Below are 21618 nucleotides of genomic sequence, written 5' to 3' on the forward strand. Positions count from 1 at the left end.
ACCAGGGGACTTGTCTACCTTGAGTCCCATTAGCCTGTCCAGCATTAGCCTGTCCAGCACTAACCCCCTAGTGATAGTGATTATCTCAAGGTCCTCCCTTCCCACATTCCCATGACCAGCAATTTTTGGCATGATTTTTGTGTCTTCCACTGTGAAGACTGAAGCAAAATAATTGTTTAAGGTCTCAGCCATTTCCACATTTCCCATTATTAAATCATCCTCCTCAGCTTCTAAGGGACCAACATTTACTTTAGTCACTCTCTTCCGTTTTATATATCGGTAAAAGCTTTTACTATCTGTTTTTATGTTTTGCGCAAGTTTACTTTTGTAATCTATCTTTCCTTTCTTTATTGCTTTCTTAGTCATTCTTTGCTGTCGTTTAAAATTTTCCCCATCTTCTAGTTTCCCACTAACCTTGGCCACCTTATACGCATTGGTTTTTAATTTGATACTCTCCTTTATTTCCTTGGTTATCCACGGCTGGTTATCCCTTCTCTTACCGCCCTTTTTCACTGGAATATATTTTTGTTGAGCACTATGAAAGAGCTTCTTAAAAGTCCTCCACTGTTCCTCAATTGTGCCACCATTTAGTCTGTGTTCCCAGTCTACTTTAGCCAACTCTGCCCTCATCCCACTGTAGTCCCCTTTGTTTAAGCATAGTAAGACACTACTTCCTCACCCTCAATCTGTATTACAAATTCAACCATACTGTGATCACTCATTCCGAGAGGATCTTTTACTAGGAGATCGTTTATTATTCCTGTCTCATTACACAGGACCAGATCTAAGATAGCTTGCTCCCTTGTAGGTTCTGTAACATACTGTTCTAAGAAACAATCCCGTATGCATTCTATGAATCCCTCCTCAAGGCTACCCCGTGCGATTTGATTTGACCAATTGATATGTAGGTTAAAATCCCCCATGATTACTGCAGTTTCTTTTTCACATGCCTCCATTATTCCCTTGATTATTGCCTGCCCCACCGTGAAGTTATTATTTGGGGGCCTATAAACTACGCCCACCAGTGACTTTTTCACCTTACTATCTCTAATCTCCACCCACAATGATTCAACATTTTATTCATTAGAGCCAATATCGTCTCTCACAACTGCCCTGATATCATCCTTTATTAACAGAGCTACCCCACCTCCTTTCCCTTCTTGTCTAGCTTTCCAAATTGTCAGATACCCCTGTATGTTTAACTCCCAGTCTTGGCCACCCTGCAACCACGTTTCTATAATTTCCACCAAATTATACCCATTTGTAATGATTTGTGCCGTCAACTCATTTACTTTATTTCAAATGCTGCGTGCGTTTAGGTAGAGTGTTTTAATAGTTTTTCAACCATGATTTTTAGTTTTGACCCCTCCTGCAGCCCCTTTATATTCATACATATTGTCCCTTCCTATCACCTTGTGGTTTACACTTACCCCAGTGCTGCTCTGCTCTGTTGCCTCCTGCCTTTTGCATTCTTTCTTGGGGTCCTGTTCATCTGAGTTCTCACCCACTCTAACTAGCTCAGAGCCCTCTCCTGGGTTCCGAATACTCCTCGCATTGAGGCACCGCGCTTTCATGCTTGCCTTTTTATTACACTTTGACCCTTTAGAATTTTGCTGTACAGTGGCCCTTTGTGTTTTTTGCCTTGGGTTTCTCTGCCCTCCACTTTTACTCATCTTCTTTCTGTCTTTTGCTTCTGTCTCCATTTTGTTTCCCTCTGTCTCCCTGCATTGGTTCCCATCCCCCTGCCATATTAGTTTAACTCCTCCCCAACAGCACTAGCAAACACTCCCCCGAGGACATTGGTGTTCCGGTCCTGCCTAAGTGCAGACCATCCGTTTTGTACTGGTCCCACCTCCCCCAGAACTGGTTCCAATGCCCTAGGAATTTGAATCCCTCCCTGCTGCACCACTGCTCAAGCCACATATTCATCTGAGCTAGTTTGCGATTCCTACTCTGAATAGCTCGTGGCACTGGTAGCAATCCCGAGATTACTACTTTTGAGGTCCTATGTTTTAATTTAGCTCCTAGCTCCTTAAATTCGTCTTGTAAGACCTCATCCCTTTTTTTTAACCTATATCTTTGGTACCAATGTGCACCATGACAACTGGCTGTTCACCCTCCCTTTTCAGAATGTCCTGCACCCGCTCCGAGACATCCTTGACCCTTGCACCAGGGAGGCAATATACCATCCTGGAGTCTCGGTTGCGGCCGCAGAAACGCCGATCTATTCCCCTTACAATTGAATCCCCTATCACTATTGCTCTCCCACTCTTTTTCCTGCCCTCCTGTGCAGAAGAGCCAGTCACGGTGCCATGAACTTGGCTGCTGCTGCCCTCCCCTGATGAGTCGTCCCCCTCAACAGTACTCAAAGCGGTGTATCTGTTTTGCAGGGGGATGACCGCAGGGGACCCCTGCACTACCTTCCTTGCACTGCTCTTCCTGCTGGTCTTCCATTTCCTATCTGGCTGTGGACCTTTCACCTGCGGTAATGCCAATTCGCTACACGTGCTACTCACATCATTCTCAGCATCGTGGATGCTCCAGAGTGAATGCACCCTCCACTCCAACTCCGCAACGTGGACCGTCAGGAGCTGGAGGCGGATACACTTCCCACACACGTCGTTGTCAGGGGCACCGGAAGTGTTTTGAGTTCCCACATGGTACAGGAGGAGCATATCACGTGACTGAGCTCTTCTGCCATGACTTAACCCTTAGATACACTTAATTTGGCGACAACACTGTTAACAGGTTACTTACTGATATAAAAAGAAAAAGAAAAGCTGCTCGCCAATCACCAGCCAATCACTTACCCCTTTGGCTGTGACGTCACCTTTTGATTTCTTTCTACTTCTTTTTGCTTTTTCTCCCGGCTGGAGCTGCACCAGCTCATCTTCATAGGCCTCTCCACGCACCTCGAGCTCCCGCCTCCGATCTGCCGCCGCCTCTCGCAGCCGCTGGGCCTTTATAGGCCTCTCCACGCACCTCGAACTCCCGCCTCCGATCTGCCGCCGCCTCTCGCAGCCGCTGGGCCTTTATAGGCCTCTCCACGCACCTCGAACTCCCGCCTCCGATCTGCCGCCGCCTCTCGCAGCCGCTGGGCCTTTATCGGCCTCTCCACGCACCTCGAGCTCCCGCCTACGATCCAAATTTAAAACAAGACCATACATTTTAATTTAAACTACATAAGACAATCGCAATTTTTTTTGTAATCCAATTAAAATGTTCAATTCATTTTTTTTCTTTCGAAACTAACTTCAAGGCTGAAGTTTTATATTTTGTTAAACAACACGTCTTTTGTGCATTTCATGGCTCCGTAAATCATCATCAAAATAAATCCGCACCTGCGTTTCTAACTTAAAATCTAGTTCAATTCTAGGTACACAATGAACATTTATTTATACTTTTCCAGATCCAGTACAACATTACAAAGGGTTAAAAAAGCTTACGGCTCCATATCCGAAAAGTGGGGGAGGTAAAACAAACATATAGATTCTTCTTTCTTTTTAAAAGACAGGCTTTCAGACAAATGAAAAATTAATTAACTCCCACCCCAAACATTCCACAGTCAGGAAAACTTCCACACAAACACACACACTTTCATACAAACTGAAAACTTTAAAATAACATCCTTTCACTCAATAAAGCTTATCTTTCTCATTTTTTTCTTACCTCTCTCTGCTAAGAACTTAGTAATCGACCCCTTGGGTTTCCAATCTCTCTCGGATAAGGACATAGTAATCGACCCCTTGGGCCCTCAATCCAAGGTTGTTTTGGCCATCCCTTTAAAATCGTAAGCCTAGTGGGTTTCCCCCTACCACTGCTTTTGGGTGGTTCTTGCACGTCTTGTTTTTCTGCTCTTTAATAGATCTGACTCTCTGGTTCACTCTACAGTTACGCAGCTTTACAAGTATGTTCTGACCCGATTGCACCTTCTCCTGGGTCTGTCTCAAATTTGTTCAGACACCTCGGTCTTACCGGGCGACCAGCATTGGGTTGAACCCTAACTATTGGGTGGTAACTTAAAATACTCACCCCTTTTGGTTCGCCTCTGCTGGCCATACTCGGATGAACATAAGAATTAGGAACAGGAGTAGGCCATCTAGCCCCTTGAGCCTGCTCCGCCACTCAACAAGATCATGGCTGATCTGGCCATGGACTCGGCTCCACTTACCCGCCCGCTCCCCATAACCCTTAATTCCCTTATTGGTTAAATATCTATCTATCTGTGATTTGAATACATTCAATGAGCTAGCCTCAACTGCTTCCCTGGACAGAGAATTCCACAGATTCACAACCCTCTGGGAGAAGAAATTGCTTCTCAACTCGGTTTTAAATTGTCTCCCCCATATTTTGAGGCTGTGCCCCCTAGTTCTCGTCTCCCCGACCAGTGGAAACAACCTCTCTGCCTCTATCTTGTCTATCCCTTTCATTATTTTAAATGTTTCTATAAGATCACCCCTCATCCTTCTGAACTCCAACGAGTAAAGACCCAGTCTACTCAATTTATCATCAAAAGGTAACCCCCTCATCTCCGGAATCAGCCGAGTGAATCGTCTCTGTACCCCCTCAAAAGCTAGTATATCCTTAAGTAAGGTGACCAGAACGGCATGCAGTACTCCAGGTGTGGCCTCACCAATACTCTGTACAGTTGCAGCAGGACCTCCCTGCCTTTGTACTCCATCCCTCTCGCAATGAAGGCCAACATTCCATTCGCCTTCCTGATTATCTGCTGCACCTGCAAACTAACTTTTTGGGATTCATGCTCAAAAGAGTTTCATGCACAAGGACGCCTACGGCCACACTAGTCTGAAAATGCCCGATCTCGTCTGATCTCGGAAGCTTAAGCAGAGTCAGGCCTGGTTAGTACTTGGATGGGAGACTGCCTGGGAATACCAGGTGCAGTAGGTAATGTTTTTTGTTTTACAGATAAACTCAAAGAGTTTCATGCACAACAACCCCCAGGTCCCTCTGCACTGCAGCATGTTGTAATTTCTCCCCATTCAAATAATATTCCCTTTTACTGTTTTTTTTCCCCCCCACATTTTCTGACATTGTATTCCATCTGCCAAACCTTAGCCCATTCGCTTAACCTATCTAAATCTCTTTGCAGCCTCTCTGTGTCCTCTACCCGCTTTCCCACTAATCTTTGTGTCTTCTGCAAATTTTGTTACACTACACTTTGTCCCCTCTTCCAGGTCATCGATGTATATTGTAAACAGTTGTGGTCCCAGCACCGATCCCTGTGGCACAACACTAACCACCGATTTCCAACCCGAAAAGGAGCCATTTATCCAGACTCTCTGCTTTCTGTTAGCCAGCCAATTCTCTATCCATGCTAATACATTGCCTCTGATTCTGCGTACTTTTATCTTCTGCAGTAACCATTTGTATGGCACCTTATCGAATGCCTTTTGGAAATTTAAATACACCACATCCATCAGTACACCTCTATCCACCATGCTCGTTATATCCTCAAAGAATTCCAGTAAGTTAGTTAAACATGATTTCCCCTTCATGAATCCATGTTGCGTCTGCTTGATTGCAATATTCCTATCTAGATGTCCCGCTATTTCTTCCTTAATGATAGCTTCAAGCATTTTCCCCACTACAGACGTTAAACTAGCCTGCCTTTTGTCTGCCCCTTTTTTAAACAGAGGCGTTACATTAGCTGTTTTCCAATCCACTGGTACCTCTCCAGAGTCCAGAGAATTTTGGAAGACTATAACGAATGCATCTGCTATAACTTCCGCCATCTCTTTTAATACCCTGGGATGCATTTCATCAGGACCAGGGGACTTGTCTACCTTGAGATCCATTAGCCTGTCCAGTGATAGTGATTGTCTCAAGGTCCTCCCTTCCCACATTCCCATGACCAGCAATTTTTGGCATGGTTTTTGTGATTTCTACTGTGAACACCGAAGCAAAATAATTGTTTAAGGTGAGGCAGGATCCTGTTACGACTACGCCAATTGTTGTGGAGAAATCTTTCTTTCTCTCAAGCGGGCCCACTGAAATAGAGGATCGACGTCTGATTGATGACAGATTCCAGAGAGAGGTTCGAAACGATCTTTATTCCAGCATATGCAAGGGAACCTCTCAGTCCTAGCAGTCTAAGACAGGATTTCAATGAACAAAGGTTCCACACACAGTTATACAGTTTTCAAGGCATGGTGGTCTCGTGAACAACAGACTACGATCACCGGTTGGTCTACAAGTAATCATTAGAGCTACATTGATTTGTTAACCCTTATCAGACTGGCTGCTGAGTGGTCTCGCAACCTCGCCATCTCCCATAGCATATGGAGCTGATCTCAGCCTTTTGGAATGTGTTGTTCTACAGTTTGACCTTGCTCTGGAAGTTCTGCATTCTTTAAAAGATAAGCACGCAAGCAAACCTACTCCCTTTAGCCTGATTCTATGTTCCATCAAAGTCTTGAATATCTAAAGTTTTCATTTTATGTTATACGGCTATTTTCTATCATTTATAAACGAGTTTTACATACAATCTGTCAAAGGCAATATCTTATAATCCCTACCTTGAGGAGGAGGAACTCCCGACTCCCCACAGCCTTCTAATACTGATAAGCCCTTTTAATCTGAACCATTTCACATGTCAGATCAATTCACTACGTTCAGTACCCACTCTGGTGACCATCTGTCTGTATTTTTTTTACTCCCTTACAGTCAGGAACCACACAGGGTGGGCTTATCAACAGAAGATTGCTGTCAGAGGGCGGGCTGGAGGTGGGAGCTCGTTTCCCACACACCATCACTGAATTCCGCACCCAGCTCTCACCCGTTGGCAAAATTGCAGCCTAGGAGCAGCAGTCCAGGTCACTAGTGCATTGAAATTCTGTGCCTTTTCCTCTTTCCAGGTTAGCAAAGAGATCACCTGCAGCACCTAACTACACCCGAAAGGCTCCCCCCCCCCACCCCTCTTTCTCCCCCCCCACCCCTCTTTCTCCCCCCCACCCCTCTTTCTCCCCCCCCACCCCTCTTTCTCCCCCCCCACCCCTCTTTCTCCCCCCCCACCCCTCTTTCTCCCCCCCCCCACCCCTCTTTCTCCCCCCCCACCCCTCTTTCTCCCCCCCCCCCCTCTTTCTCCCCCCCCCCCTCTTTCTCCCCCCCCCCCTCTTTCTCCCCCCCCCCCTCTTTCTCCCCCCCCCCCCTCTTTCTCCCCCCCCCCCCCTCTTTCTCCCCCCCCCTCTTTCTCCCCCCCCCTCTTTCTCCCCCCCCCTCTTTCTCCCCCCCCCTCTTTCTCCCCCCCCCCTCTTTCTCCCCCCCCCCCTCTTTCTCCCCCCACCCCTCTTTCTCCCCCCACCCCTCTTTCTCCCCCCCCACCCCTCTTTCTCCCCCCCCACCCCTCTTTCTCCCCCCCCAGCCCGCAACCCTCTTTCTCCCCCCCCCCCCCCCACCCGCAACCCTCTTTCTCTTCCCCCCCGCAACCCTCTTTCTCTTCCCCCCCCCCGCAACCCTCTTTCTCTTCCCCCCCCCCCGCAACCCTCTTTCTCTTCCCCCCCCCGCAACCCTCTTTCTCTTCCCCCCCCCGCAACCCTCTTTCTCTTCCCCCCCCCCGCAACCCTCTTTCTCTTCCCCCCCCCGCAACCCTCTTTCTCTTCCCCCCCCCCCCGCAACCCTCTTTCTCTTCCCCCCCCCCCCCGCAACCCTCTTTCTCTTCCCCCCCGCAACCCTCTTTCTCTTCCCCCCCGCAACCCTCTTTCTCTTCCCCCCCGCAACCCTCTTTCTCTTCCCCCCCGCAACCCTCTTTCTCTTCCCCCCCGCAACCCTCTTTCTCTTCCCCCCCGCAACCCTCTTTCTCTTCCCCCCCCGCAACCCTCTTTCTCTTCCCCCCCCGCAACCCTCTTTCTCTTCCCCCCCCGCAACCCTCTTTCTCTTCCCCCCCCGCAACCCTCTTTCTCTTCCCCCCCGCAACCCTCTTTCTCTTCCCCCCCGCAACCCTCTTTCTCTTCCCCCCCGCAACCCTCTTTCTCTTCCCCCCCGCAACCCTCTTTCTCTTCCCCCCCCGCAACCCTCTTTCTCTTCCCCCCCGCAACCCTCTTTCTCTTCCCCCCCGCAACCCTCTTTCTCTTCCCCCCCCGCAACCCTCTTTCTCTTCCCCCCCCGCAACCCTCTTTCTCTTCCCCCCCGCAACCCTCTTTCTCTTCCCCCCCGCAACCCTCTTTCTCTTCCCCCCCGCAACCCTCTTTCTCTTCCCCCCCGCAACCCTCTTTCTCTTCCCCCCCGCAACCCTCTTTCTCTTCCCCCCCGCAACCCTCTTTCTCTTCCCCCCCGCAACCCTCTTTCTCTTCCCCCCCGCAACCCTCTTTCTCTTCCCCCCCGCAACCCTCTTTCTCTTCCCCCCCGCAACCCTCTTTCTCTTCCCCCCCCCCGCAACCCTCTTTCTCTTCCCCCCCGCAACCCTCTTTCTCTTCCCCCCCGCAACCCTCTTTCTCTTCCCCCCCGCAACCCTCTTTCTCTTCCCCCCCGCAACCCTCTTTCTCTTCCCCCCCGCAACCCTCTTTCTCTTCCCCCCCGCAACCCTCTTTCTCTTCCCCCCCGCAACCCTCTTTCTCTTCCCCCCCGCAACCCTCTTTCTCTTCCCCCCCGCAACCCTCTTTCTCTTCCCCCCCGCAACCCTCTTTCTCTTCCCCCCCGCAACCCTCTTTCTCTTCCCCCCCGCAACCCTCTTTCTCTTCCCCCCCGCAACCCTCTTTCTCTTCCCCCCCGCAACCCTCTTTCTCTTCCCCCCCGCAACCCTCTTTCTCTTCCCCCCCGCAACCCTCTTTCTCTTCCCCCCCGCAACCCTCTTTCTCTTCCCCCCCGCAACCCTCTTTCTCTTCCCCCCCGCAACCCTCTTTCTCTTCCCCCCCGCAACCCTCTTTCTCTTCCCCCCCGCAACCCTCTTTCTCTTCCCCCCCGCAACCCTCTTTCTCTTCCCCCCCGCAACCCTCTTTCTCTTCCCCCCCGCAACCCTCTTTCTCTTCCCCCCCGCAACCCTCTTTCTCTTCCCCCCCGCAACCCTCTTTCTCTTCCCCCCCGCAACCCTCTTTCTCTTCCCCCCCGCAACCCTCTTTCTCTTCCCCCCCGCAACCCTCTTTCTCTTCCCCCCCGCAACCCTCTTTCTCTTCCCCCCCGCAACCCTCTTTCTCTTCCCCCCCGCAACCCTCTTTCTCTTCCCCCCCGCAACCCTCTTTCTCTTCCCCCCCGCAACCCTCTTTCTCTTCCCCCCCCCCGCAACCCTCTTTCTCTTCCCCCCCCCCCCAACCCTCTTTCTCTTCCCCCCCCCCCCAACCCTCTTTCTCTTCCCCCCCCCCCCAACCCTCTTTCTCTTCCCCCCCCCCCCAACCCTCTTTCTCTTCCCCCCCCCCCCCCGCAACCTTCTTTCTCCCCCCCGCAACCTTCTTTCTTCTCCCCGCCCCCCCCGCAACCTTCTTTCTTCTCCCCGCCCCCCCCGCAACCTTCTTTCTTCTCCCCGCCCCCCCCGCAACCCTCTTTCTTCCCCCCCCCGCAACCCTCTTTCTTCCCCCCCCCGCAACCCTCTTTCTTCCCCCCCCCCCCCCCGCAACCCTCTTTCTTCTCCCCCCCCCCCCCGCAACCCTCTTTCTTCTCCCCCCCCCCGCAACCCTCTTTCTTCTCCCCCCCCCCCGCAACCCTCTTTCTTCTCCCCCCCCCCGCAACCCTCTTTCTTCTCCCCCCCCCCGCAACCCTCTTTCTTCTCCCCCCCCCCGCAACCCTCTTTCTTCTCCCCCCCCCCCGCAACCCTCTTTCTTCTCCCCCCCCCCCCCGCAACCCTCTTTCTTCTCCCCCCCCCCCCCGCAACCCTCTTTCTTCTCCCCCCCCCCCCCGCAACCCTCTTTCTTCTCCCCCCCCCCCCGCAACCCTCTTTCTTCTCCCCCCCCCCCCCCCCGCAACCCTCTTTCTTCTCTCCCCCCCCCCGCAACCCTCTTTCTTCTCCCCCCCCCCGCAACCCTCTTTCTTCTCCCCCCCCCCCCCCGCAACCCTCTTTCTTCTCCCCCCCCCCCCCGCAACCCTCTTTCTTCTCCCCCCCCCCCCGCAACCCTCTTTCTTCCCCCCCCGCAACCCTCTTTCTTCCCCCCCCGCAACCCTCTTTCTTCCCCCCCCGCAACCCTCTTTCTTCCCCCCCCGCAACCCTCTTTCTTCCCCCCCCGCAACCCTCTTTCTTCCTCCCCCGCAACCCTCTTTCTTCCCCCCCCGCAACCCTCTTTCTTCCCCCCCCGCAACCCTCTTTCTTCCCCCCCCGCAACCCTCTTTCTTCCCCCCCCGCAACCCTCTTTCTTCCCCCCCCGCAACCCTCTTTCTTCCCCCCCCGCAACCCTCTTTCTTCCCCCCCGCAACCCTCTTTCTTCCCCCCCCGCAACCCTTTTTCTTCCCCCCCCGCAACCCTCTTTCTTCCCCCCCCGCAACCCTCTTTCTTCCCCCCCCCGCAACCCTCTTTCTTCCCCCCCCGCAACCCTCTTTCTTCCCCCCCCGCAACCCTCTTTCTTCCCCCCCCGCAACCCTCTTTCTTCCCCCCCCGCAACCCTCTTTCTTCCCCCCCCCGCAACCCTCTTTCTTCCCCCCCCCCCCCCTTCCCCTCTTCCCCTCTCTTATCTACTGCTGTTCGGGCATCTGCTGCACTTGCATGCGCCTATTTCCTTACCTGCGCCGATTTCTTTAACTCTGCGCGAGGGTTTTCTCGAGTGGCCACATACGCTGGCCTAGGTAGAAATGGAGTAACTAATAGCTGGCCAAAGTTGCCTAAATGGCCAGAATTGACGTAGGTGGCTGGTAACGTCCCCTTTTAAGCAAAATAAAACTTACCTTAGAAAAACGTAACTAAGTCAGTTACGCTGGTGCAAATTGATTGGAGAAACTGAAGATTTTTAAGTTGGGCCAGAAAAATCAGCCTACTCCAAAATAAACCAGGGCAAATACTGGGGAAAATTGAGCCCTATGAAAGGGGTTAATGGGATAGACGTAGAGAAGATATTTCCACTTGCGGGACATACCAAAACTAAGGGCCATAAGTATAAGATAGTAACTAATTATTCCAATAGGGAATTCAGGAGAAACTTCTTTACCTGGAGAGTGGTTAGAATGTGGAACTCGCTACCACAAGGAGTTGAGGTGAATAGCATAGATACATTCAAGGGGAAGCTAGATAAATACATGAGGGAGAAAAGGATAGAAGGAGGTGTTGATCGTGTTGGATGAAAAGGGGGGCAAAGTTGCTCGTGTGGAGCATAAACACCAGCATGGGCCGGTTGGGCCAGACGGCCTGTTTTTGTGCTGTAAATACTTTGTAATAGCTTTGTAATATAGACCACTTTGTATCTATATTTTTCTTTTTACATATGCATTTGCTGCTTCTGCATGTTTGTCCAATCTTTTCATCTTGGTTATACAGACTATTGTCATTTCACAGCATTAAAAAGTTCAGTTTTAGTACAGCACAGAGGCGATCTGTCAGTTCCTTTCTTCTCTTCTCTGTTCCCCACCTCCCTTTTGGTCTGTCCCCAAGCAAAAATGGATTTGGCACTATTACGTCTAGCTGCTATTTGACTCCAGCCAGAATTCTGGCGACTCAGGATGCTGCAAATGTAACATGAGAATGTTAGTTTGCGTACTGTATATTACTGCTGTTTATCATATCACGAAGTATCTGTACTAACATTTTAAATTTTGATAGTTCTACGACAGTATATTACATTATTAGTATTTTTGTTTGTATTGTTGTGGTCAAATCAAGGAGTATGTTTTCCTCTGTGTAAACAAAAATTGTTTTACTGAACTGTTATTATAAATAAGGGAAAATTGATGCCACTGGCAAGTTAAGTGCAACTTTTAGCTAAGTACAGTTTGGATTCTGGTGTTCCTCCAGCACATACTACCAAGAATAATTGGCACACCTGAAACTGAGGTACTCAAAAAATAGTTTTCAGCTATCAAGTTGCTCATGACAACTTTTGACAGTGTTGCTGAGTACGTTTTAAACTATCTATGGAAGAGTAATGTAATGGAAAGAAAAGCCTGAAGCGCTGTTGGTAAATCTATTTAGGTTTTGTTTGCCGTTTAAGCTGGAAAAATATAAGTCAGGGCAGAAGCTACTGTTGCCACTCTATGGGTTTTGTCTGACTTTAATATTTCAGTCATGTTTTTTTGGCAGTTGTTATCTTTTTTTCTGTGGGTAAGTGTCCAGCCTCCTTCCTGCTGAGATGATGATTCATTGTGGAGATCATTGGTATGAACCCATATCCCATCATTTTATAATTCAGCATATTAAAACATCAGGGTACTGAGTCACTACCACACTTTGCTGATGATGACAGCATACCACTGTCCAACTTGTGCTATGTAAACAGCAACATTCTACTTGGTTAGTGAGATGTTTTCGATAAAACTTTATACATGTTTAATTTGGCTCTTATGGTCATTCTTTTGCCATAAAAGTGAATATATCATTCATTTGCCATAATTTTCTGTACTTTTGCTCACCAAAGCAAGGGATGTCAGTTTACTGCTCTCAGGCATAGGTGTTAATATTGAGCATTTCTATATCGGGTATAGTACAGCCAGCTGCAGTATAAACTTCCTTTACTTTTCCAATAATGTGTCTTAACGAATATCATAGAATTACATAGGATATACAGCACAGAAACAGGCTATTCAGCCTGAAACCCTTTGTTACCTACAGACTCGATTATTCCAATGCGCTCCTGGCCTGCCATTCTCCATCCCCCATAACCTTAGTTGCTAGTACTTCTAACTCCTGGTGATGCTTCATGCAAAATATCTGGCCAAATCATGCCAAATGCAAATTTAGTAAATCCAAATGTTAGGGGAAAATTCCAGCAATCATCCACTCTGAATTGTACCTATTCTCCTTTTATTAGAACAGTTTGACTCATAAAATTATAACTGGGCAGAAAGCAAGTATTAAGCATCCAAGATCAAGGAAAAGGCACAAATACAAGGAAATGGAGAAATCCAGTGGACTAGGAGAGCTATATAAAGCAACAGAAATCCAAAGAAAGTAATGAGTTGCAAAAAGAAAATATGAAAAAAACTTAGAAGAGATATCAAAGCTAACAACAAAAGTATTTATAAATATATTGTGTGGTAAATGTGCATTTGGGCCCATTAGGACTGATGTGGGTGAGACTATAATTGAAGGAAATGGCAGACTTTTAAAAATAAGTACATTGTATCCATTTTCACAATAGATAAAGAGGACAAAATATTCGCGGTACAAGGGAATTAAAAGTGAAGTGGAGGGACATAGTAGATGTAATGTGCTCAAGTTTTGGACGCCCGCTAGAACAGCACACATCGGAGAGGCCCGCCTAATTAATACAACAAAAATTGCACCGAATACTTACCTCGCGATTCTCCAATAGCTGTAGGCCCATTTCCACCTCGGCGCTGCGCAGCAGGAGCTGCTGGGGGCGGAGCTACAGCCCTGCACCAAAAACAGTGGCGGCAGTTGCGCACGTGCGCAGTAGCTCCCGGCCTTCCCAGCGCGTCCTATCTCCGGGGCAACGACCCTATCCCAGGCCGAAGGGACATCGCCCCTATCCTGGGCCGAGTGGCCTGAGGCATCTTACCTCGGCGGCGGGGCCCAATCGCCCGGCCCCTCGCTGGGGGTGGGGCCCCCCCCGTAGTCCCCCAAAGTCCTCGTTGGAGCCGTCAGGGCCCGCGGCCTCTCGCTGGGGCAGGCCCCGCCCAAAGAGTCGTTGGCGGCGGCCGGCATCTGATGCATGCGGGCCCCGCCCGAAGATACGTCTGTGCCGGCGGCAGCCCGGCATTGGCTGCGTGCGGGCCCCGCCCGAAGTCCTTGGCGGGGCCCAGCTTCGTCGGGCGGCGGCAGGGCCTGCCCGCCCCACATTTCGCTGGGGCAGCCCGGCATTGGCTTCGTCGTCGTCGTCTTCTCCTACCCCCCCCCCCCCCGGTTCATCATCTCTCTCTCCCCCCCGACCCCCTCTTCTCCCCAGTGCTGCAGTAGGTGAGTAGAAATAATTTTTTATTTATTGTGATTTAAAAAAAAATGTTTTATTTATTGATTTATTTATCATTTATTATTGATGATGGATCTCTTTGTAAAAGTGAAGTGTTTAATGTTTGTAAATCCCCCTCTCTCCTCCCCCCCCCCCCCCCCCCATCTCTCGTTCCCTACGCCTGATTTCTAAGTGTAGGCAAGGTTTTTCTGAGCGTAGAAAAATCTACACTTGCTATATTCTGTTAGTTTGGAGTACGTTTTTGCTGCCTAAACTTGCAAAACAGGCGTAAGTGGCTGGACACGCCCCCTTTTGAAAAAAAAATCTGTTTTAAAATGGAACTATTCTAACTCACTAGAACTGGAGCAAACCCAATGCCGAGAATTGCAATTTCTAGGATGCTCCATTCTAAACTAGTTGCTCCAAAAAATAGGAGCAACTCAGGCCGAAACTTGAGTAAAATATGTTGGTGGAAAAAATAATGGCACTTAAGATAGAAAAATCTCCATGAACTGCTGCTTTCCACACCTAGATATTAAAAGTGAGGAAATGGCAAATGTGTTAATGTTCCCCTCTACATTCAGGGATTGTGCCTATGGATTGGAAAATTGCAAATGTCACTATTATTTAAGAAAGAATAGAGGAAGAAACCAAGTAACTACAGACCTGTCCGTTTAATATTAGTTGTGGGAAGTTACTGGAATCAGTCATCAGAGACTGAGTGACTGAGCACTTGAACAAGTGTGAGCTGATCAGAGTATGTCAGAGGGCAGGTCATGTCTGACTAATCCAGTTGAATTGTTTGAGGAGGTTGCTGGCATGGTGAACAGGGGAGAGCCTATGGATGGTACCAATATGGACTTCCAGAAGGAATTTGATAAGGTTTTGCACAAGAGATTATTAGCAATAATGAAAGTGCATGTAATTGGAGACATGGGCTGGTAATTAGTTGGGAGGTAGGAGACAGAGTTGGGATAAAGGGAACCTTCTGGCAGGATGTGACAAATGGTGTTCCTCAGGGATCTGTACTGGGTCTTCAACTTTTCCTTACATATTCATGTCTTGGTGAAGGAATAGAGAGGTGTATATCCAAGTTTTCAGATGACACTAAGTGAGGATATATAATACATTGTGTGGATGAAAACAGGAGATTACAAAAGAAACATAGATTATGTGAGAGGACAAAATTATGGCATTCATAGTTCAATTTGGCAGGTCATCCATTTTGAATCTGAGAAAGATACATTTTCTTAATGTTGAAAGACTAGGAGTGTGGAGGATCAAAGGGATTTAGGTGTCCATACACACACATCGCTAAAAGCTAGTGCACAAGTACAAAAACTGATCAAAAAGGTGAATGGAATTTTGGCCTTTTATTTCAAGGGAGTTGGAATACAAAAGTGAGAAAATGATGCTTCACTTGTACAAAGCTTTGGTCAGATCCCATCTGGAGTACTGCATTCAATTTTGGACATCGCATCTCAGAAAAGATGTAATAAAAACAAAATTCTGGAAATACTCAGCAGGTCAGGCAGCATCTGTGGAGAGAGAAGCAGATTTAACGTTTCAGGTTGATGACCTTTCATCAGGAAAGGCTTGAAGAAATGTCGTGCAGAATCACTAGAATGATACTGGGGCTGATGGGATTAAATTGAGGGCATGTTTCATAAACTTGATTTCTATTCCCTTGTGTTTAGAAGATTGAGGGGTAATCTAATCAAGGTGTTTAAAATGATAAAGCGATTCGATAGGGTAGATACAGAGTAACTATTTCCTCTGATGGGGGAATCCAGAACAAGGGGACAGGATCAAATAGAATGGCGGAACAGGCTCGAGGGGCTGAATGGCTTACCCCTGTTACTAATTTCACTTTATCTAAAACTCTACTGCCCACTTCCTATCCTGCACCAAAGTCAGCTTACCCAGCAGGCAAGTAGTCGCTGACCAACCTTGGCCCCCAGTCCCCACAAGGCCTCAAATTTAAAATTCTCATCCTTGTGATTAAATTCCACCATGGCCTCATCTCCCCTATATCTGTAACCTTCATCAGCCCTACAACCCACCCAAGAAATTTGCATTCTTCCAAATCTAATTGTACATCCCCAATCTTCGCCCGACTATCAGCGACTTTACCTTCTGCCGTTTAGATCCTATTCCCTGAATTTCTCTCTCTGAACCTCTCTACCACTCCCGTCCCCTCTGCTCCTTTTAAGACCCTCTTTAAAATCCACCTCTTTGATCAAGCGCTCATTTCAGTCGACCATTTTAATATCTCCTCCTTTGACTGGGTGTTAATTATTGCCAGATTGCGCTTGGGCACTATATAACTGCAAGTTGTTGTCAAGAGTGAAAATTCAATGCCGAGTTAAGACTTCATATTTTGTAGAAGTCAGGATTTGTGACTGAGCTCCCTTTAGAGAGTTAACAAAATTGGTGCTACTTTCAGTTTCCTGTATACTAATCGGTAAAAAGAGAGGAAGAAAAATAAATAGCAGGACTTGTCATAGTAGCAGAGATAACGCAATCCCAATAAGCAGGAAAAATAACAGTGAGGCGCACACTTTTAAATCTTGATGCTTTTATGTGCCTATTTAACAGTTGGCTGTGACAAATGTTAGAATTTTAAAATTATGATCCTGTAATCTAGGACTAATAACATTCTAAAAATTTGCCTAGATACTTTGCTTAATAATTTGTTTCTGTTTTTAGACTTTGATTTACAGTACTTCTGGCTATGGAGCAGATTTATTGATTACATCCAGTGTGTATTGGCTTTCACTGTTGTTGCTGCATACATAACCTACCTCCTTATTGACTCTTCACTCTTTGTGGAAACACTTGGCTTCTTCGCTGTCTTCACCGAGGCCATGCTGGGCACACCACAGCTGTATCGCAACTACGAGAACAAATCAACGGAAGGAATGAGGTAAGAGGGTCCATGTAACACTGTAATAAAATCTTTATGGAAAAAAAGAACTTCTATTTATTATGCCCGCAGCCAGTTCATCACTTTTTTGAAGTGCAGTCACTGTAGGCTAAAGCAGTAGCCAATTTCTGTACAGCAAGACCCAGCAAACAGTGATGAATGATTTAAACTGCTTTTGATAATGTTGGTTGAGGGGCGAATGTTGGTCAGGATTAATGTTCCCCCTATTTTTGGGGGGCGCACGGCCCCTTTAACTATGCGGCCTATTCAAGATTTTGCGCATGCACAAAATCTCCGATTGAAAAGCCGGTAAGCGGCATACGCAGGGCCTCTACTGCGCAGCCATGCAGCTTAACGGGAACGTAGGTCAGGACACCAGAAGAATTCCCTGCTATTTTACATTCACCTAAGCTGGTAGACAGGGCCTCAATTTAACATCTCATCTGAAAGATGGCACCTCTAATGATGTGGCACTCCATCAGTACTGCACCGAAGTGTCAGCCTAGATTATGTAACTCCAGTCCTAGAGTGGGATTTGAAAACACAATATTCAGAAGTCAATGGTGTGAGTGGAACCAATAGAGTGAAGCAACTTTATAAAGTTTTAATTAAACCATGTAAAGCAATATTATACTGCCTTATGATTAAGGTTGCTAATGGATCAAGTGGTGCATCGATCCTGTTGGATCCCAATATCCAACATCTTTCCTTTTTGAAAAATATCTCACTAACTTCTATATTTTCAAACCAATCCAATCAAGTTTTTTTTCAAGTACACAAGATAAAGGCAGGAATGAGAAAAGATGATCTGGCCCATCAAAACTTAGCCCTCTATTATCAGTGCTCTTCTTTTGGCATTCAATTATATTTTGTACATCCCCAGTATTTTCCTCTAATATCGTGCTTTGCAGATTATTCCAAATATTTATCGCTCTTTGATTTCTTCCCGATAGACTTTAAATGTATTTTTTACTAATTTCTATTTATATCCTCTTGTTCTAGTTTACTGGCTTACCTCAGAATAAGGGGTCAGCCATTTCGGACTGAGATGAGGAGAAATTTCTTCACTCAGAGGGTGGTGCAGGAAAATGTAGTTGAGGTAGACTATCAGCCATGATCTTATTGAATGGCTCGAGGAGCCAAATGGCTTACTCGTGCTCCTAATTCTTATGTTCTCAAAGTACTGTTATCTTGCCCATGCCATTTAATAATGTATGTATTTCAATAAGATAACCTCTGAAATAGATTCTTTCTGGATCGTAAAGCTTGAACTCCTTCAATATTTTCTCATAACTTATCCCTATTACATTTGGGATCAGTTTTCTTATTTGCCTCTCTACTCTTTTTAGATGTGTGTATGTGTTTCTTGAGGCGCTGTGACCAGAACTGAACACCATACTTCAGCAGTGCATTCATTGAACAAGTTCACTGTCTGCTGAAGCTGTTTCAGCTTTCAACAATGATAAACTTGTGAAGTGTAAATTAGGGCCTGAACTGAGAATCGAGACTATGCTTACATTTTTGGGGTTTTACATTAGATATACTACATGGGTTCAGTGTTAATGCCGAACTCCATAAACAGACCTCCTTTCCCCTGTGAATCAGGTGTGTCATTTATCTGCCCAATATCCAAGTAAATTAGCAAGACCTTGAGATCGAACCAGGAATTTTTATTGGTTTATTGGATTAAAACACTAGTTAGGCCACAGCTAGAATACTGCGTGCAGTTCTGGTCACTACATTACAGGAAAGATGTAATTGCACGAGATAGGGACAGAGGAGATTTACGAGATATTGCCTGGATTGGAGAAATTTAGTTATGAGGGGAGATTCGATAGGCTGGGGTTGTTTTCTCTTGAACAGAGGAGGCTGGGGAGCCCTGATTGAGGTGTATAAAATTATGGGGGACCTGGATAGGAAGGATCTATTTCCCTTAGCAGAGGGGTCAACAACCAGGGGGCATAGATTTAAAGTAATTGGTAGGGAGGACATTTGAGGGGAAATGTTTTCACTCGGAGGGTGATAGGGGTCTGGAACTCACTGCCTGAAAGGGTGGTAGAGGCAAAAACCCTCACCAAATTAAGGGCTCAAAATTGGCCAGGAGTTGCTCCGTTTTTTTTTGGAGCAACTTGATTTTTCGGAGTATTTTAAAAATCCACATTTTGCACATTCAATTTGCGTCAGTGTAAGTGAGTTAGTTAGGATTTTTTTCGTTTAGTTTAGTTTTTTTCAAGGGGGGGCATTACCAGCCACCTATGCCCATTTTGGCCATTTACGCCATTTTGGACAGCTAATAGTTACTCCAAACTAACTTAGGCCAGCATATGTGGCCACTTGTGGCTGCACAGAAAACCCCTGTGGCGATTTAAGAAATCAGCGCAGGTAGGTACATTGGAGGCCAGCAGAACTTAATGACTTGACTAAAGGATGTGAATAGGATCAAACAGCTATACAGGACATCATATGACAAACTTTGCACAGTTAATTTACTATACAACAGATATTCATGGAATCTTAAACTACAAAAATAAAAGAAGTAAAGAGACTAAACATATTTACATAATCTTTTCAAAATATCCAATAAAAAATAGATGTACCTCCTGCTCGTAATTCTTATGTTCTTATGTTCTCCCAGCCGCCTAAGCTCACCCACCATCAGCCCACCCCTTACAAACAATCCTAACCTCCAGGGGTCTGGTATCAGACCTTCCAGGATCAGAACAGCACTTGGGGTCAGAGATCAGACACGTCTGGGGATCAGATCTTCCCTCGAGGTCGGGGATCGGACCGGCCACGGGATCGGAACCCCCTTCCCCCATTGGGTCGGTGATCGAACCCACCCTACGGTTTGGAATTCTCCCCCCGCCCCCCCTGCCAGGGATCAAAACTCCCCCCCCCCCCCCCCCCCCCCCCCATCCCCAGCTTGGGCCCCGCACCAACCTGCTTGTTGTGGCCTTCTAGCCCGGGAAGGCAGTGGGCCGGCCTGTGCGGGAGGCCACTCAGCCTGGGATAGGGGCGGGCCGCATCGGGTCCCACGCTGCAGCACGCACACAGAGGCTGGGGGCAGGAGCTACTGTGCACGCGCGCACACTTCAACGCACATGTGGAGAGCTGCCGGCACTGTTTCTGGCGCAGGGCCCTAGCTGCGCCCCCCAATCGATTGGCCACGCCGCGCCTAGCCCCAGGAGAGGCAACACAGCAGCCAGAATCGGGGGACATTTTATCGGCACCCTTTTCAGCCCACAAAGTCGGCGCATCGCTGGTGAGTACGCCGAGAAAAGGGGTAGGCCAATTTTTAGCCCTAAAAATGTACTTGGATATGCACTTGAAGTGTTGTGACCTACAAGGCTACAGACCAAGAGCTGGAAAGTTGGATTAGCCTGGATAGCTCTTTGTCAGCTGGCGTGGACATGATGGGCCAAATGGCCTCCTTCTGTGCTGTAAATTTCTATGATTCTCTGTGCTGCCACTGCCATTATCCGTGGCCGGTGGATGGATATACCGTCTGTCAGGGCACAGCTCAGACTATAAACCAACAGACAAATGTATAAATGAACAGTACTCAGTACAAACAGCATATTTACAGTAATTTATACATTTGACTATCCTTGAAATGCCAAATGGAGTCACTTCTCCTGAGCTACCTGTCAACATAATATTGGTGCTTGGAAACAAGGTTGCTTGCTAGTTACATGGCGAAGTGCTACCATGGAGACACTGATGTAGCTCAGTCTCTCTGATGACCTCAGACTGACTGCTGACTGGCTTTGAGTTAGAAGTTGATGTATCATTCAGAATCATTTGAAGATATACTGAAACAAGAACATTTTTTTTAACAATCTGTATTTCCCATAACTACCTTAGATCAATTGCCATTTGCAGCATTAAAATGCAGGCAATATTTGTGGACCAACACTAGAACTTCTGTGCGTCTCTCTGTCTCTCTCTCACTCCCTGCCGCTCGCTCTCGCTCTCCTGGCCGCTCGCTCTCGCTCTCCCGGCCGCTCGCTCTCTGCCTCTCTTTCTCTGTGCCCCTTTCCCTATCTGTCCCCCTCTACCCCTTTCCCTCTCTGCCCCCCCCCCCCCCTTGTCGGGTGCGCTCGCGCTGTGCATCTCGTTCTCTCTCGCTCTCCCTCGCCCTTGCCCTCGCTCGCACTCTGTTGAATTCTAAATTTGGTAAAATTTTTATATTTCCATTATAAATTACCAAGGACAGGATATATGACATTAAAATGGGGACTGAATTTGTTTTACATCCTCTGGTTCAAATATTCTCTGTTTTCAAACCTCGCTTCACCTTAAGACTACACTCAGTCTTGACTCCCGTGTACAAAGCAATGGGAGGCTGACTTGTATATATTAAGTGTTTTGCAACTGCACTTGCTTCCTAATGTTATGCTTCATCTGTCTCTATTTTGCCATGTTTTCTAACTCCTGGGTAACGCCAGGAAGTACTTGAAATGCCTATAAATCATTTTAAACTAATATACAAACTGTTATTTGCCTCTCCGGCCTCTTGAGCTCAGCAGCATCTCCCAGCTGTATCTTGAATATCATCCATCCAGGGCAGCTTTGATACTCATTGATTCTGATTTAATTATATTGTTTTTGAAGGATATCGATAGAGTAAATAAGGAGAAACTGTTTCCACTGGCAGGAGGGTCAGTAACCAGAGAACACAGATTTAAGATAATTACC

General features: G+C 47.5%; 1 protein-coding gene and 1 pseudogene across 4 annotated transcripts in view; both read left to right on the plus strand.

The window, feature by feature from the left end:
• LOC139272107 (solute carrier family 66 member 2) overlaps positions 1 to 21618 on the plus strand; it is a 79614-nt gene that overhangs the window by 49726 nt on the left and 8270 nt on the right. For all 4 annotated transcript variants that reach the window (XM_070888564.1, XM_070888565.1, XM_070888566.1 and 1 more), the window contains one exon: positions 16704 to 16920. In XM_070888564.1, the coding sequence (XP_070744665.1) occupies positions 16704 to 16920 (217 nt within the window). The remainder of the gene's footprint in view (positions 1 to 16703; positions 16921 to 21618) is intronic.
• LOC139278562 (5S ribosomal RNA) lies at positions 4789 to 4908 on the plus strand (annotated as a pseudogene).

Source organism: Pristiophorus japonicus, chromosome 1 (genome assembly GCF_044704955.1).
Source record: "Pristiophorus japonicus isolate sPriJap1 chromosome 1, sPriJap1.hap1, whole genome shotgun sequence".
In the NCBI taxonomy this organism is placed as follows: Eukaryota; Metazoa; Chordata; class Chondrichthyes; family Pristiophoridae; genus Pristiophorus; species Pristiophorus japonicus.